The sequence below is a fragment of the Saccopteryx bilineata genome, chromosome 1 (assembly GCF_036850765.1).
Source record: "Saccopteryx bilineata isolate mSacBil1 chromosome 1, mSacBil1_pri_phased_curated, whole genome shotgun sequence".
In the NCBI taxonomy this organism is placed as follows: domain Eukaryota; kingdom Metazoa; phylum Chordata; class Mammalia; order Chiroptera; family Emballonuridae; genus Saccopteryx; species Saccopteryx bilineata.
The window spans coordinates 395,111,496-395,125,448 of record NC_089490.1 but is presented as its reverse complement, the minus strand read 5'-3'; the positions used below and the strand labels follow the sequence as shown (position 1 = coordinate 395,125,448).

At 45.7% G+C, this 13,953-nt stretch overlaps 1 protein-coding gene across 1 annotated transcript; it reads right to left on the bottom strand.

Annotated features, from left to right (window-relative positions):
- Positions 1-599: 599 nt before the first annotated feature.
- On the bottom strand, positions 600-13,952 carry SDHAF2 (succinate dehydrogenase complex assembly factor 2). The gene is made up of 4 exons (XM_066251664.1): positions 13,821-13,952; positions 8,612-8,835; positions 8,427-8,536; positions 600-1,151 (listed from the first exon to the last, which is right to left on the bottom strand). Exons 1-4 carry the CDS (start codon positions 13,854-13,856, stop codon positions 1,021-1,023), a joined length of 501 nt encoding a protein of 166 aa, XP_066107761.1. The 5' UTR covers positions 13,857-13,952; the 3' UTR covers positions 600-1,020.
- Between the last annotated feature and the right edge of the window lies 1 nt (position 13,953).

Sequence of the window (13,953 nt, the reverse complement as noted above, 5' to 3'; positions counted from 1 at the left end):
ACTCCATAATCATGTCTGAGGATTATATGGGACTAGACAAAATTAAGTAATTGTGTGAGGGTTGGGCACTATGATTTTCTTTTTCAAAACACTCTTTAACATCCCGTTACCATCAGTTTACAGAGCGAACATTTTGGAGAAAACGTGATGAGGAAGTGGGCTGTTAAGCAGCATCGCACACCTCACTCCTGCGTGCACCCTCATCCTGCCAGCTGTGTCTTTGCAAGAGTCGGGTCAGGGCTCCTGGGTCAGCTTCCCTCGGCAAGGGCAGGAAGAACCTTCCTGGGTTGGGAAGGGAGACTGGCACTTGAACAAAGCCCCGGCTGCCCGGGGAAGCTGTCCGTGCAGCAGCAGGAGCAGTTGGCTGCCTCTCTGCGCCCAGCACGCCTCCCGCTGAAGCGCCAGCGGCCACATTAGCTTTCCCACAGCGCCCTCCTGTGGCAGAGGCCAGCCAGGGACCAGACCAGCGGGGCCGCAACGCTGACAAACCGCTTTTTCTTTCTTTTCTTTTAAAAGATGTTTTAAATTAATTAGCCAATTTTCAAAGCAGTTATTGGGCATGTAAAATTTTTAAGTGGAAGGAGTAATAACAAAAATGATTAATGTTTGCAATTTTTCTTTAATCACTTTTTCTATAGGGAAAATGGATACACATTTATGAAATAACAGAAAATCTGCTTCCTTTTTAAATTCTTGATTTCAGAAAGAAACTAGTGGAAGTAAATTCAGCACTGTTATTTGTAGGTGACTTAATCTTAAAGATGATTTCACACATATCTGGGTGGCTAGAGGAAGCCCTCACACTTCTAAACCCCTTCTGAGGCCTAGAGCGGAAAAAGGTGTTAGAATGAGACACGGAGCACTTCCATGTCCTGGGAGAGACGTGGGCCCGTCACGTGGGGCAGGCTGGACGGGCCGGGTGAGCTGAGCGCGAAGGGAAGGCAGGGCGCCCAAGCCAGTACCCGTCACAAGCAGCGAGGGTCCGTGGACTGAGCCCCTACGGCAGGAAGTGTGCGCAGCTCAACGCGGCTTTTCGAAGAGGTATTCGAGATCTGGAGCACGCAGTCTCTGCTCTTTGTTTTTGTTCTTAGCAAATTCCCTCAGCAGTGCCATGACTTCGTTTTCAAATATCTCCGGGGCTGGTTTTGCTTCTGCAAAGGAAGAATGGACAGAAAGAATTATGTCAATCAGTCAATATTTAGGCAAAAGGCTCTTGAAACTGGAAACTCTGGCCTTGGCCAGAGCCTCGGCAGACACAGACTGTGTCTATTCTTCCTCTAAATACACACAGCAGCCTCTACCTGAAACCCGGAGCGGGCAAACAATGGCAGCCGTGTCTGGAACTAGTTTTACTGGGACAGCTGCTCCGCTGGCTCAGATCGGGCACGGTTGCCTGTGTGCCACAGCAGCGGAGTGCAGCGGAGAACATATGGCCACAAGACTGAAATGTCCTGTCCGGTCTTTTACAAACAAGTGCACTGACCTCTGGCCTGTCCCACCTCGGCTGTACTATCCTGCTCTGCATTTAGGATTTCAGTTCTTTTCTAGGCATTATGTTTCCCCTTCTAGTCTATAAATTTCCTGGGGCAAAAGTCCTTGGTTCTAAGTGACAGAAATTAGTAACGCAAGTAAACTTCAGCAAAAAGGAATTTATTGGAAGGCTATTAGAGTCCACAACAGCGACATGACCCTAAGGAAGCAGATCTGGACGGACAAAGGACCGAGAGCACAGCCGGGAGAACGCCAGCCTCGGGCGGGGCGGGGCGGGGTCGGCAGCGTACTGCTCGCCTCCGGCGGGGCGGGGTCCGGCAGCGGGGCGGGGTCCGGCAGCGTGCTGCTCGCCTTGGGCGGGGCGGGGTCAGCAGCGGCTGCTTGCCTCGGGCGGGGCGGGGTCGGCAGCGTGCTGCTCGCCTTGGGCGGGGCGGGGTCTGGCAGCGTGCTGCTGCCTCTGGCCTTCTCTCCTCCCTGAGACCTCCCGCTAGGAAACCTATTCTGGAACTACCCGCCTGTCAAGACTAAATGGAGGGCCAGGAGGGGAATTCCTCAATACCAAGTCTGACTTCCCCTTCACTCAGCATGGGGCCTAGCGTCCAGCGGACCAGGCACCAGGCACCTGTTTCTTTGTAATGATCAAAATAAGATCAAGATTCAGCTTCCTCCGGCTCTGGCCAGTTGGCTCAGCGGTAGAGCGTCGGCCTGGCGTGCGGGGGTATCCGGGTTCGATTCCGGCCAGGGCACATAGGAGAAGCGCCCATTTGCTTCTCCACCCCCCCCCCTTCCTCTCTGTCTCTCTCTTCCCCTCCCGCAGCCAAGGCTCCATTGGAGCAAAGATGGCCCGGGCGCTGGGGATGGATCCTTGGCCTCTGCCCCAGGCGCTAGAGTGGCTACGGTCTCGGCAGAGCGAACCCCTGGAGGGGCAGAGCATCGCCCCCTGGTGGGCAGAGCATCGCCCCATAGTGGTGTGCCGGGTGGATCCCAGTCGGGCGCATGCGGGAGTGTGTCTGACTGTCTCTCCCGGTTTCCAGCTTCAGAGGATGCTGGAAGTGGGAAAGAACACTTCTCATTCCAACAACAAAAAGCCAGATACACTACAAACATCATGAGTGTTCTTGAAGTCATCAGAGAGCTGAGGTCACAGGGCAACCACGTAGAATAAAATCTAAGGACTCCAAGGAGAAACGACATGAGCACTTGCTCACCTGAGAGAGACAGAGCACAGGAAGAGACACTGGGCAGGACACAGGCAGAGAAAAAGATTCAGCTACATTTTTTTTTTTTTTTTTTTTTGCAAGGGAGGTTAGGGGGGACTGACAGGAAGGGAGAGAGATGAGAAGCATCAACTGGTAGTTGTGACACTTTGGTTGTTCATTGATTGCTTTCTCATATGTGCCTTGACCAGCTGAGCCAGTGATCCCTTGCTCAAGCCAGCAACCTTGGGCTTTAAGGCAGCGACCTTTGGGCTCAAGCCAGCGACCATGGGGTCATGTCTATGATCCCACGCTCAAGTCGGTGACCACACACTCAAGCCAGTGACCCCGTGCTCAAGCTGGTGTGCCCATGCTGAAGCTGCAACCTCAGGGTTTCAAACCTGGGTCCTCAGCGTCCCAGGCTGACATTCAATCCACTGCGCCTCCACCTGGTCAGGCTCGGCTAAAATTTTTAATGAATAAAATTTTTAATGAAAAGCCAAGTATGGAATAGCCACAGACAGGTGAGTTCACACCCACCTACAGGTTCTTCTCAACAAACTTTCACTGAATATGTTCCTGACAAAGACACGGTTCAGAACAGGAGGCTGCAGAAAGCGCTGTCAGCAGTCAGGCCAGGAGGAGGGGAGTAGAAAACACTGCAAAGTATAAAGCCCAGTCCAGCCCTTTCCTTCCTCAGAACAAAAGCCACCAGTGACTGCAAGTGGGACAGCAAATCATGTATCTTACAGGGCACATCTGAGGACCCATTTGAGCTGGTAGAAGAAAAATCTATCCTCTCCCCTGTGGGGTGGGCAAGGTCACTGAGAAGGCCCACCTCTGAGACCCAGGGCCGCAGGGACTGACGCTGGCCCAGGATCACGGAGAATGCTCTCCCAACCTCCCCTCCCCAAACTGACACGCACCAAGTAAAAAACAACAAGAATCTACAACTGGGAGATGGTAAAAGCAGGGAGAGAGATTCCCTTCCGGGCACAGAAATACAGGAAGGCCAAAAGCTGAGGGTAAAACAGGAACATGGAGAAACAACTTGGGAAACTCGGCCCCTCCCTAAGCACATGGTAACCTCAGAGGCTGGGGCGCTGAAGGGAAGGAAAGCAGTAACAGAAACAAAGCGCGCCTACTCCTAACTGCACTGACCTGACCGCCACCCAGCAGCCCAACAGAAGCATGCCAGTTTCTAGGCATAAATACTACTCACCTCTGTCTTTACTGTCTTCCTCATATGCCTAACATTCAATCAAAAATTATGACACACACACACATACACCATGATGAGGTAAAGCAATCAACAGAAACAGACTAAGGGATGACCCAGGTGTTAGGCTATTAGGAAATTTAAAGTAACTGACTAATATGCTAAAGACCTGAGTAGAAGAATAAAACAAAATATATGAACAGGTGAGGAATTCTAGCAGAGAGTTAGAAACTGTAAAAGTCCAATGGAAATGCTAAAAACAAAAATAAGCAAAGAAGCAGAATGACCTCAACAGTTCTACTATAAGACCTAAAGTCAAGGAAAAAATTAGGGAACTGAAGATAAGGCAATAGATATTATCCAACACAAATTACCAAAACTGATTTATAAAGAAAAAAGAATAAAAAACACAAAACAGAATGCAAACGCTATGAAATGACAGTGTAACCTAAGTGTCACTGGACCCAACACGCCCAGAGAACCCTAAGCAGAGCAAGTACCAAAACCAAGCGTCCAGACACATCATATTCAGAACGCCAGACACATCATATTCAGAACGCCAGACACCAAACATAAACTGGTGAAAACATTCAGAATGAAAAGATGCAGTGCATAGAAAGGAACAAAGATATGGCGACCTCTTCTCAGAAACTAGGCAAGCCACAAAACTGCACATGGTAGCACCTGAGGGTTGTGAAGCTGGTGGTACAGTGCAGGTAACCAAAGCAACAAACCCAAATCCAGCTCAGTTCCTAACCAGACTGACTCAATTCTCTGTACTAACAGCCTAGCAAAGGAACAAAAGTGCCCCTGAGTATCCGGTGCTGAAAGAAAGACTGTGAACCTGTAATTCCATACCCAGAGAAAATATCCTTCAAAAATGACAAAAGCTGCCTGACTAGGCGGTGGCGCAGTGGATAGAGCGTCGGACTGGGATGCCGAGGACCCAGGTTTGAGACCCTGAGGTCGCCAGCTTGAGCGCGGGCTCATCTGGTTTGAGCAAAGCTCACCAGCGAGGACCCAAGGTCGCTGGCTCCAGCAAGGGGTTACTCGGTCTGCTGAAGGCCCGCGGTCAAGGCACATATGAGAAAGCAATCAATGGGTGTCGCAACAAAAAACTAATGATTGATGCTTCTCATCTTTCTCCATTGCTGTCTGTCTGTCCCTATCTATCCCTCTCTCTGACTCTCTGTCTCTGTAAAAAAATAAAATAAAAAAGAGACAAAAGCTGAGAGAATTTCTAACAGCAGACCTGAACTACAGGAAATATTAAAGGAAATTCTTCAGGAATATGATACCAGATAAAAAAAAATGGATCTACATAAAGAAATGAAGGTCTCATAAGACAAAATGAAGTTAAATATAAAATATAATGTACTTTATACATCACAATGTTATATATTATGTTACCTGTGTATTTATATATGCTATATATGTTATAATTCATAAAGTATTCTTTTCCTTATTTTAAATTGCTCTAAAGATAACTCTAAGGTAAAACAATACAAAGGTAGTGTAGGCTCACAGCATAAGTAAAAACAGAAATTATGACAATAGCACAAAAGACGGGAAGAAACGGAGTGTGCTATTGTGACGTTCTTACATTATATATGAAGCAGTATAATATTACTTGAAGGTAGGCTGTGATTAAAGATGCATACTGCAAACCCTAGGGCAATCACTAAAAAAATTATAAAGAGAGGTATAAATAATAAATTACCAGTGGAGTAAAATGAAGTTTAAAATACTCAATTAAAAAACCCCATGGAAACAGGGAGGAAAAGAAACAAAGGATAGATGGAAGAAATAGGAAACAAAAAGATGGCAGATTTTAATAAAATCACATTGATAACTATATGTAAGTGGCTAAAACACACCAAGGAAAAGGTAGAAACCATAAGATTGGACAAAAAATAAAGACTACATATGCTGTCTACAAGAAGCTCAATTTCAAGCAAAAGAACGGTGTGGCAGGCAGACGGCCAGGTGGGCCCAGTGTTTCCACTCCCCAGGCATACACGCCTTGTGTAATCCCCAGGACTGCAGACACGATGGTATTCCCTCCCACGATCAGGATATGTTACTACAGCACAGGCGGCCGAGCACAGGGAAATCATCCAGGTGATTTTGATCTCATCACATAAGCTCCACAGAAGCAGAGCTTTCTGCAGCAGGAGACACACAGGGGGAATCAGACACATCTGAAGCGTGAGAAGGACTCCACGTGAGGAAGGATCTCTCCTGCTGAGATGGCCGGGGCCATAGGGCAAAGATCTGAGAGGGGCTTCATCGGGGCTGAAAGAGATCAACAGCTAATATGGCAAGCGGGATCTCAGTCCTACAACTCATTCTGACAGCCTGAAGTTAGTTTCCAGGCAGGAATGAAAAACGGCCGACTCTGATTTCAGACTGTGAGATGTGGGCACAGCTTCTGTCTGATCTAGAGCAATGGGCTAACAAACAGGTGTATAAAGTCACTCAGTTTGTGGTCATTAATTATGTAGCAGTAGAAAGCTATACAGGTGCAAAAACACACATCTTGCAAACACTAATCAAAAGAATGCTGGAGTGTCTAAATTATAATCAGACACTTTGGATCAAGGAATATTATCAGCAATAAAGACAGACATTATAAATGCTAAAGGACTCAATTCACCAAGAAGCTATAACAGTCCTAATATTTCTTCATATAATAACAAAGCTTCAAAACATAGGAAGCAAAAAACTGAGAGAACTGAAAGGAGTAATAAAAAATCTACAATTATAGATGGAGATATCAACACCTGCTCTTGTTGACAGAACAAGTACAGAGAAAACCTGTCAGAATATAGAAGACGTGAAGGCCTGGCTGGATAGCTCAGTTTGTTAGAGTGTCTTCCAGATATGCCGAAGTTGTGCGCCTGGTCAGGGCACGTATAAGAATCAACCAAGGAATGCATAAATAAGTGGAACAAGAAATCAATGTTTCTCTCTCTCTGAAATCAAGAAAGGAAAAAATAAAACATAAATAAAAATAAAACTATAAAATTCGTAGAAGAGAGAAAAGCTTTATGACTTCACATCAGGCAACTTCTCTGACACAGAACCAAAGGCACAATCCGTTATCACATTTTATCTCGGAACCTACAGAATGGCTTGTTTTATGGTGCGTACTGAGTGGAAACACAAAAAGAGAAGCCCCAGAGTGTGAGAGAAATGGGTGAGATGTCCCCTATACCCCTCTCTCATTTTTCCTTCATAATACAATCCCAATTTAGTTGGACACATGGAATAGACTGTATTATTTCTTCTTTACGGCAAAGTCCGGACATGTGACTACATTGTGGCCAATGGAAAATAAGTGGAAGTACAGTGTCTAATTGCCTGAGAAGGCTCTATGAAGAACGCGGAACTTTTTCCTGGGGAAATACGGGCATGACAGACAGCCTCCGCAGCCGTCTGGGATCGGAAGGTAGACGACATGCGCTGAGGGTGAAGGAGTAGCAAATCAAGAGGACTCGACTTGGTGACCTTTCAGAACCCCGCTATGGCCTGACCTGTGGTGGCGCAGTGGATAAAAGCATCGACCTGGAAATGCTGAGGTCGCCGGTTCGAAACCCTGGGCTTGCCTGGTCAAGGCACACATGAGAGTTGATGCTTCCAGCTCCTCCCCCCTTCTCTGTCTCTCCTCTCTCTCTCTCTCTCTCTCTCTCTCTGTCTCTCCTTCTCCTCTCTAAAATGAATAAATAAAAAAAATTAAAAAAAGAAGAACCCCACTATGTTGGCCCGGGGGAGGTGGGGTTTTAAGGAAGTCAAACAAATGTGTCCACATTAAAAAAGAAAAACCCTCTATGTGACTGCCCTGAATTTCTGTTATGAGAAAGGAAAACAGAGCTCGGTGTTGCTTAAGCCATTATTGTTTTGGACTTTTAAAATTTTTATTTATTGATTTTAGGGGGGGAAGAGGGAGGGGAAGGGAAAGGGAGCGAGAGGAAGAGAGAGAAAAAAGAAAAAGAGACAGAGAGAGAGAGAGAAATATCGATCTGTTTTGTATGTTCCCTGACTGGGGAGCGAACTGGCAACCTTTGCATATTGGGACGATGCTCTAACCAACCGAGCCACCCAGCCAGGGCGGACCCCTCGGACTCACAGCCATTACTAACCCTAACTCTACCCAGTGACATCCTGCTCCTCACAAAGGCCGGGCCGGACTGAGGCTACTGAGGAACTCTTGCTGCGCAGTTATCGAGCCGTCTGAATCTACTCCATTCTCAGCCTCCTTTTTCTCCAACCTTCCTCTGACCCCTGTCCAACGTCTCTACATTTCCTTTTTGCTTAAGTTACACAGGAGAGGTTTCTATTGTCTGCAAACAAAGAATCCTAACTAATCAAACAAATTTTTGTACATTTTGCAAACATTTGAGAAGTGTTTGAGCGTCTATCTGCATGAGTAAAAGAAAATTGCCTTGGACACCATTCCAGACTCAGATCAGCCCCAGTCACCCTGTTTGTCCCATGCTGCTGCTTCTCATGCCCAGTACCTGTAGCCCAGTAGTAAATATCCCAGTCGTTACTGGGCTCGTTAATCAGGCGGTCATACAGGTTCAGCTGACGCTCTGTCATGCGGTGCAGATATTCTTTAGCAAAGAGGCTAAAAAGTGAGAAAGAAAGAAGTTACAGGGCCATTTCCAGTCAAGGAGAAGTGACGCTGAGACCGTCTCCCTACCTGAGCAGAATGCAGTTTTCCAACATCCCCCTTTTCCTGCTCTCGTACAGCAGGCGGGCTCTTTTGGTTTCTATGGATTCGTCAGTTCGCTCCTCCCATGGAGGCAGAGGGATTTCAATCATATCTTTCTGAGAATCTGTCGGGCTGTCACCTCTGTAGAAACGGCTGAATGATGTCATGCTGAGCAAAGGAGACACTAGGTGGTGCCTTGACAGAGCAAGCATCTGAAACAAATAAACCACATTTTTTAACAACATCAAATAACACCACTGTCATCCATTCAATACTTACTTGGTGCTAAATGCATTTGCTCTCATTTAGTCCTTAAGAAGTTATTCTGATATGGATCCCACTTTACAGCTTAAGAAGATGAGGCTTGAGAGGTTAAAAAAAACTTACCAAGGCCACCTAAATACAGGGGTGGGCAAAGGAGGCTTCCAGTTGCATTGTAACATTCCTTTGAGTTAATAAAGCTATTGTACGCCTGACCAGGTGGTGGCGCAGTGGATAGAGAATCAGACTGGGATGTGGAGGACCCAGAATCAAAACCCCGAGGTCGCTGGCTTGAGCATGGACTCATCCGGCTTGAGTGAGGGCTCACTAGCTTGAGGGCAAGGTCGCTGGCTTGAGTGTGGGATCATAGACATGACCCTATGGTCACTGGCATGAGCCCAAAGGTTGCTGGCTTGAAGCCTAAGGTCAATGGCTCGAGCCCAGGGTCACTGGCTTAAGCAAGGGGTCACTCGCTTTGCTGTAGCCCCCCCATAAAGGTACATATAGGAAAGTGATCAATGGATAACTAAGGTGCTGTAATGAAGAACTGATGCTTCTCATCTCTCTCCCTTCCTGTCTGTCTGCCCCTATCTGTCTGTCCCTCTGCCTCTCTTTGTCTCCGTCACTATATAAATAAATAAAGCTATTGTAACAATCATAACCTGATGTCTCTTTCCATAGAACAGCTGTAAACCTACTTTTGCCCATGTCTGTAGTAACTGTAGTTGGAATTGAAAACTAGCTCTAATTGCAAACAGGTTCTTAACCACTGTCCTTCCGGAAATTCTTCAGCAGAAATATTTCCTCTTTCCTTTGCATTCCCTTATGGTATGGTTGGTATGGTTTATACTGTAGTCACCGGACTGTGTTAAAATCTGAGCAGACAGTGATGGCATGGACCCTAATCCTTTGAGGGCCCTCAATCTAGAGAAGGGCAAAAACTATCAAGATGCGATGCGAAGGTAACGTTAGCATGTCAGCAGAACAGGAAGCCCCACACTCTCCTTCGCCTGCAGACTTCCAACTCCACAACACACAGGCCAGTCACCTTTATGAGAAATCCAGAAACCAGTTAAAGGGTCCTAAACCCCAGGCAAGCACAAAGGCAGCTGCGTCAAAGCTGGAAGGAAAATTCATGATCATCATTCATCACAGTCCCTCCCCCTGGCTCAGTCCAGTGCAACCGAAGAAGATTCTCAGCTCCCGGTTTCTCCCTGGAGGAGGAGAAGCCTGAAACACGTGTCTGACATGCAGACTTCTCAGGGGGCTGCCCAACCGGCCAGTTTCTGTCCTCTCTGAATGTCAGTGCTGACAGGAAAGGCTGCCAGGTTGGGTGCTGCTGAGAACAAAGGCATTCTAGCACAGCCATTCACCATGGTCCCTATCCCTGGCTCAGCACAGAACACCTCCAACTCCTGGCTTCTCCCTGGGGAGGTAAGAGTTGGAATGTCCGCCTAAAGTTCCAGCTGTCTGGGGAGGTGTCAGGAGAATGGTTTCTGTCTCACCGTCTCAGAGCACTGACAGGACCCAGCATACTCTAGCCGCCTGGGGGGACTCTGAAAACAGAAGAGAGCTGGATGGCTTGACCATGCTCCAGAGGACCCATGGTACAGTAGACAGAGGACAACACAGCTTGGCAGCTTCTCCCCTGAGAGGGAAAGAAAAGTGGAGCATGCATCCAAAATTCCTGCCTTCCAAGGAGCTGCTCAAGAAACTGGTTTTTGTCTTGGCCACCTTGCAGTTTTAGTAGAATCTGCGATACTCTAGAAGCCTAGGGGCTACTGAGACCAAGAGAACTAGGAAGCTTGTGGTAGCTCCAGAGAACCTGCAGTACCGTAGCCAGACACCAGAGGGAGGAAGAGATTATGAGCTCCTGAAAAAAAGCCAGCAAATCCCCCTGGTGGGAATGCACAAACCCAGAGAGAATCTATCTACACTAAAGACTTGAGAGCCACCCCCACCCCCACCAGAATCTCCAGTAGGGCTGGTTGGTGAAGTCTTTCCTTGTACAGTCAGTCTAAAATGACTATGAGAGATGGCTATTCTTTCAAAGGCATGAATCCCAACACAAAGGTGCACAGGATGAGATAAAACAAGGAAACATGGTCCAATCAAAAACAAACAAACAAACAAACCAAATCTTGAGAAATCAACCCTAAAGAAACAGGAATGTGAATTACATGACAAAGAATCCAAAATAACTGTCATCAAAATGTTCAATGACCTCAAAACAATGGCTTGAGTGTTGTACAAAAAGAGAGTATCAACAAAGAGAAACACTTAAAAGAACCAAAAAGAACTTTTAGAACTGAAGGCTACAATAAATGAATTGAAAAATTCACTATAGGGGTTAAACAGCAGACTCATCAATCACAAGAAAAAAACAGTAGCCTGGCCTGAGGTGGAACAGTGGATAGAGCATTGACCTGGGATGCTGAGGTCGCTGGTTCAAAACCCTGGCTTGCCTGATCAAGGCACATACAACAAGCAACCAATGAACAACTAAAGTGAAGTCAATACTTTCTATTACCCCTGCCTCTACAAATTCAATAAGTAAAATCTTTTAAAAGAAAGAAAGAACTCTAATATAGGTTATTTTAACTTACCCAAAGGAAGAAAAATAAAGAAGAAAGAAAAGTACACTTAAGAGACTCATGGGACATCAACAAGCAAAACACTACACACATCATGGAATCCCAGAGAAGAAAAGAAGAAGGAACAGAAAGCTCATTTGAAGTAATAATGGCTACAACTTCGCAAATTCGGGAAGGGAAATGAACATTCAAATTCAAGAAGGATGGCCCTGGCCGGTTGGCTCAGCGGTAGAGCGTCGGCCTAGCGTGCGGAGGACCCGAGTTCGATTCCCGGCCAGGGCACATAGGAGAAGCACCCATTTGCTTCTCCACCCCTCCGCCGCGCCTTCCTCTCTGTCTCTCTCTTCCCCTCCCGCAGCCAAGGCTCCATTGGAGCAAAGATGGCCCGGGCGCTGGGGATGGCTCTGTGGCCTCTGCCCCAGGCGCTAGAGTGGCTCTGGTCGCAACATGGCGACGCCCAGGATGGGCAGAGCGTCGCCCCCTGGTGGGCAGAGCGTCGCCCCCTGGTGGGCGTGCCGGGTGGATCCCGGTGGGGCGCATGCGGGAGTCTGTCTGACTGTCTCTCCCTGTTTCCAGCTTCAGAAAAATGCAAAAAAAAAAAAAAACAAATTCAAGAAGGCCAAAGGATCTAAAGCACAGTGGACAGCAAAACAAAAGCGTATGAAAGTATAAAGCTCACCAGCAAAAGTAAATGTATAACAAATACAGAATACTTCAATACTGTAACAGTGGTACATAAATCACTTTTAATTCTGGCATAGAAGTTAAAAGGCAAAAACATTTCTTAAGAGTATGTTTATAAACACACAATATAACGTATGGAACTGTGACATCAATAAAATGAAGTAGGAAGAAATAGAAGAATAGAATTTTGTATGAGATTAAAGTTAAATTGTTACCAGTTTAGAATAAATTATAATATTTTTGTGTAAGTCCCACAATAACCACAAAGGAAATACCTATAGCAGATACACAATAAAAAATTAGAAAGGAATCAAAGTATGGTTCTATAAAAAAAAAATAAAGCAATGAAACACAAAAGATGACTAGAGGAAAAGAGAGACACAGAAGCTACAAGACAAACAGAAAACAATGAACAAAATGGCAACGGTAAATCTTTCTCTACCAGTAATTATTTTAAATATAAATGTAAGTCCCCAACCAAAATACACAGAGTGGCTGAATGGATTAAAAAAAGAAAAAAGAGATCCAACTATACTCTGTTTCAAAAGACTTGCTTTAGACCTAAGGATATACATAGGCTGAAAGTAAAAGGATGAAAATGGTAACCAAAAACAGCAGAAAGCCCCTACTCATACCAGACAAAATAGACTTTAAGTCAAAAACTGTCATAAGACAAAGTACACTACATAATGATAAAAAAGGTCAATTCACCAGAAAGATAGAAAAATTATAAATATATATGCAATCAACATCAGAGCACTCAATATATGAAGCAAACATTGACAGCATTGAAGAGAGAAATAGCAACACGATAATAGATTTCATTTCATAACTTCCAATAATGAACAGAACCTCCAGACAGAAGAACAATAATGAAACATAGAGGATTAGAACAAGACTTCATTCCCAATTAATCAGACAGACATACGCAGAACATTCCACCCAATAGCAGCAGCAAGACTAAATATTCTTCTCCAGCACGCTGAGAACTTTCTCCAGGACAGATCACATGTTAAGTTACAAAACAAGTCTAAGAATACTGAAATTATATGAGATATTTTCTGACCATAATGGGGTGAAACTAGAAATTAATAGCAAAAGGAAAATTGGAAAATTTACAAATATGCTAAATTAAATAACACACTTAACCAATGATGCAAATGAGTCAAAGAAATCAAAAGGGAAATTGGAAATTATCATGAGACTAAAGACACAGCATACAAAACATTATTAGATGAAAGCAAAAAGTAGTACTAAGAGAGAAGTACATAGTGATAAACATCTACAATGAAAAAGAAGACCTTATGATGCGATGTGAAATGATATATTAGAGAAGACCTTGGAACAGAAAGACTTAAGAACGGAGATTTGGGGCTCCCAGGGGCGGTCGGGCCAACTCCCAGAGGCAATAGCTGAAATCTGAACTGGGTCTCGCAGGAAGACTAACTGTTCAACTATACTACAAGACATGCACACAGGAAAGGGGGAAGCGACTTGAATATCCAAATTTTGCAAGATCGACCTCTCCTTCGGTCTGCCCTTGCCCTGGACTATCAGGCTTTTTGGATGCTCCTCGCGGTCTCCAAGACTGCAGAGGAAGACGAGACTCAGTTTCCACTGTGGTCCGCCTAGGACCCTAGACCTTTCAGTCTCCTCACCCGCGTCAGAGCCGGGAACATGACAGCCACCGCCATTTTTCCCGACCTGTACCGGAAACCTGCGGCCCAGCCACTTCCGGGAACTTCCGGATGCCGACCTTACGGAAGATGCGTCCTGAGCCGGAAAACACTT

What these genes read in the sequence shown, in the direction of transcription:
- SDHAF2 (XM_066251664.1), bottom strand. Translation starts at nt 13,856, where the DNA reads ATGGCGGTGGCTGTCATGTTCCCGGCTCTGACGCGG. An exon ending in TGTTCCCGGCTCTGACGCGG is followed by an intron (nt 8,836 to 13,820) that starts GTGAGGAGACTG and finishes TATTTGTTTCAG; the next exon opens with ATGCTTGCTCTGTCAAGGCA. An exon ending in TATTTACTACTGGGCTACAG is followed by an intron (nt 1,152 to 8,426) that starts GTACTGGGCATG and finishes CTTCCTTTGCAG; the next exon opens with AAGCAAAACCAGCCCCGGAG.